General features: G+C 41.1%; 1 protein-coding gene across 2 annotated transcripts in view; it reads right to left on the reverse strand.

Annotated features, from left to right (window-relative positions):
• Window positions 1-1,290: 1,290 nt before the first annotated feature.
• Window positions 1,291-3,896, reverse strand: part of myb (v-myb avian myeloblastosis viral oncogene homolog) — an 11,718-nt gene continuing 9,112 nt past the window's right edge. The window contains exons 12-15 of one of the 2 annotated variants that reach the window (XM_083689182.1): window positions 3,741-3,857; window positions 3,332-3,430; window positions 2,935-3,018; window positions 1,291-2,797 (exon numbers count right to left, since the gene is read on the reverse strand). In XM_083689182.1, coding sequence (XP_083545308.1) covers window positions 2,687-2,797; window positions 2,935-3,018; window positions 3,332-3,430; window positions 3,741-3,857 — 411 coding nt within the window. In that variant the 3' untranslated portion in view covers window positions 1,291-2,686. Of the gene's footprint in view, window positions 2,801-2,934; window positions 3,019-3,331; window positions 3,431-3,740; window positions 3,858-3,896 lie in introns of both variants that reach the window. The other variant, XM_083689181.1, reaches the window with a different exon arrangement.

The following is a 3,896-nucleotide window of genomic DNA, read 5'->3' on the forward strand; positions in this document are numbered from 1 at the left end:
CAGTTCTTTTAAATGCCATTTCTATTTTTATGTCCCTTTGAAATTTGTAAAATTAAAATAGATCTATGTATATTTGAGGGTCCATGGTGGCTTCAGGGCCCAGGGCTGGAGCAGATGGCTGCATGGGGGATGTGAAAACTGGGAGAGCTGTAAATATAGCTCCTGGTCTGGGCCTCTCGGCCTACATAGCCTCGCAGGAAGAGAGCTCCCCTCAAGAGACTGAACATACACCTCATACAATTGTGTAGTGTGTGTGTGTGTGTGTGTGTGTGTGTGTGTGTGTGTGTGTGTGCGTGCGGCATGCGTGCGTGCGTGCGTGCGTGCGTGCGTTTGTGTGTGTGTGCTTGTGTGTGTGTTTCATCGATGTGTTGGGAAAGCATCAAGTGTTGTTTACCCTTGGGACCTGAAAGAGGGGGGAAGCCTCAAGCCTGACACTGGGGTTGTGAAGATACAGGGAGTGTGTGTGTGTGTGTGTGTGTGTGTGTGTGTGTGTGAGCATGCGTATGTGTGTCAGCTTAAACCACTAGGGACGAGGGAGATGAGGGCTTCTATTTTCTACAATAAAAAAGTATAAACTAATTCTCTTGAAAACGTGAGTACAATTGTGCACAAACTCTAATTCAAGAGAGGGAGTGAGAGAGAGAACGGTTGGAGAAATTTGCATTCTCCCTCTTTATCTCAGTGGGCTGATTAACTTTATTGGTCACTTTATAATTGTCATGTGAAGGCTTACAGTATGTACTGTACATGTTTGAAGTGTTTAATCATGTGTTCAGCAGAACTAAAACAATTACTGTGTGTGTGTGTGTGTGTGTGTGTGTGTATGCGTTTGTGTGTGTGCGTGTGCGTATGTGTGTGTGTGTGTGCGTGTGCGTGCGTGTGTGTGTGTGGATGTCCCTGTGAGGGAAGACTGAAGGTAGTCGGTGAATTTGAATACTACAGAGTCAAATATATTTGAATACTACAGAGATAGGGCTGACTTAGTTCATAAACTTCAGAATGGATAAATAATTCATTTATTCTAAATGTTTTAGACATCACTGTACTTAAACTTCAGTACTAGGTTACTACTACTACTACTACTACTACTACTTTTGTACTACTTTTACAGCTATTATTCCCATATGTTGAACCACTTTGCTATGCATATCCTGAGATTCTATGAAGCCTTGAGCATCATTCCACTGTTGTTATGTCTCCACAGTCCTAGTTTCTTACCAAGGCCCTTTCACTGTTAAGACTTCCTGTCTTTCAATTCAAAATATAACATAGACCACTCCGACAAATATATAATTTAAAAAAGACACACTTTATTGACTAGGCAGTATACAAAAGTATAAAAACACGTATGAAAACCTGTTTGTATTGAAAGATAGTAAAAAAAAACAAAAAAAACAAAGGCATCAAATTACAAAATGATTGTCTGCTAAGTGTTTGAGATTGGCTACTGCAGTCTTAGTATCAAACATGCTGATTTTATACGCATTAAAAACAACAAACCAAACCAAGTATGAAAAGCAATCTGTAAGAAAAAATTTGTACAAAATTTGCGATACCATGGGCCTCTGTTTGTAGTAATAATATCAGTGTTGTTTATGCATCCATTTACAGAAATTTCACATGCAGCTTTATAATATTTTACTGGGTTAAGCTCTTGATATTTTCATAAAAAAACCCTCTGCAGTAAACTCATGAAAGTCTTTAGGTTTTACTTTATCAAAAATAAAAAAACAACAACAATAATACATTTGTTCAATGGAAATGTTTTCCCATACAGTATAAAGGCAAGCAAGGAAACAAAAACAAAGAGATTAATACAAGTGATAGAAAACTGATGTTTGTGGCTCTCGTAAAAGCTTCTTTTAGGGTAACACTTAAAATGGACTGGCCCAATTGTCACGTACAGTAAGCATCACATGATTATTCATTAGCATTCTTAAGGTTGACTTAAGAGCTGACATAAGAGCTTGAGTAGTTGACATTGCAGTTTATGTCTAGCAGTGAAATGTTATAGAGTACTCATATAGGCCCTTTACCGTACTTTTACTGAAATACAGAGATGGATAATTTGATGGAATTTGCCAGATTTGGGTTTTAGCTTGTGATAATGCTAGGAAGCGTAAGGGCTGAAATACTGGAGTCAAACACTGCTTGAATGGCCGATCGTAAAAAAAAAAAACAGTCTTCGTCAAAACAAAATAATAAATTAATCAGCTTGTTCTTTATATTAATATTAAAATTCAGAATTATTAAGAATACAGCCCAATGCGAATTATAGGCACATGTCCCCCATATATAATACAACATACATAATACAATAACAAAAAAACAAAAAAAAAGATAAGGTTGACATAGAAAACAATACAAACGAAATGTAAATTAAAAACAAAAGTCTTTGGTTGGTTGAAATTCCAACGAGTGTGTGCACACAAACACTAATGGCGTCGTGCCTCCCCAACTGTTGTACCACAACAAATAGAAATCCCATCGCGTCTTACTGAGCACAGGGAATGTTGATGTTTTCAGATCAACGTGTGTTTCTCTACTGTCATTTGTGTGTGTGTGTGTGTGTGTGTGTGTGTGTGTGTGTGTGTGTGTGTGTGTGTGTGTGTGTGTGTGTGTGTGAGTGCGTGTGTGTGTGTGTGTGTGTGTGTGTGTGTGTGTGCTTGTGCATGCGCGTGTGTGTTTACATGACTAGAGTCCTGGCAGAGTAAGTGTTGATGTATTTATGGCTCTGCTCCGAAGCCAAAACTTGGTCCTCCGTCTTCCCACAAGGTACCTGCTCCCACGTGTTGAGCTGCTATGAGACAGAGAGAGGGATGAGTGAGTCTTGCATAGCCGACATGGTGGTGTTTGATAAATCAATTGTAACATATACACACACACACACACACACACACACACACACACACACACACACACACACACACACACCTGTAGTGGGCTGCCCAGGGACCGGCGAGGGAGGTGGTAGGGTTTGTGTCCATCATCACTCAGCACAGAGCTAGTCAGCAAGTCCTGGAGAGAGAGAGAGAGAGAGAGAGAGAGAGAGAGAGGGGGAGGAAAATGTCAGAATGACAACACACAACTTCAGTGCAAAACCAGACCATTGGGGAAAAACAATAACCCTAACATTATGACACAATGTGAAACACAACATTACTAGCAGGGGTATCTTTAGTCAACTAATAACAACTGGATTTAATTTACTGTAACTAAAACAATCACATTCATCTGACTATTTTTAGTTGGGGGTTTTTCAGATGGGGTTTCACTGGTCATGTGAGAATAAGGTCACAAGGGAGTGGTTCAAAGGTGAAAGGTCACTCACCGGTACTTCTTGGGCGGGGCCTGAGGGGGAGAAGAGCTGGGCGTGGAGGTCCTGCCCCTCCCACTGCATACAGGGGCTCCTCTCACACGGAGACTCCACCTGTGACCACAAGAACCACATGGTCAGAGGACGGTTAAAGAACCTAATCACATGCACTAACACAACCGCATGTTCAAACACAGTGTCGAAAACAACCAAACAACCAAACACAAAGAGCAATGTGTACACATCACCTTAACCTTATGGTCAAAGCATGGTTAATGCAACTACTGAACATGGTCTAAAAATGGGACAGGCTTAGAGTTAGGGTCACTTTAAATATCGGAGCTTTTTGTTTCTCCGACACAGACTCTTGACTGTGTGTGTGTGTGTTTGTGTGTGGTGGAGGGAGGGGGGGGTTGGAAAGTACCTCTTGTTTGATCTTTTTCAGAGGGGGCTGCTCGTCCGGTGACCCCCCCGCTGAGACAGCATAATCCATAGGCTCCTGCTTAATGGACTCAAGCATCTCATGGTCCAGAGAGGAATTCTGGAAAAGACCAGAGATTCCCATTGAGTGAGTGACCAC

Source organism: Argentina silus (assembly GCF_951799395.1).
Source record: "Argentina silus genome assembly, chromosome: 17".
Lineage (NCBI taxonomy): Eukaryota > Metazoa > Chordata > Actinopteri > Argentiniformes > Argentinidae > Argentina > Argentina silus.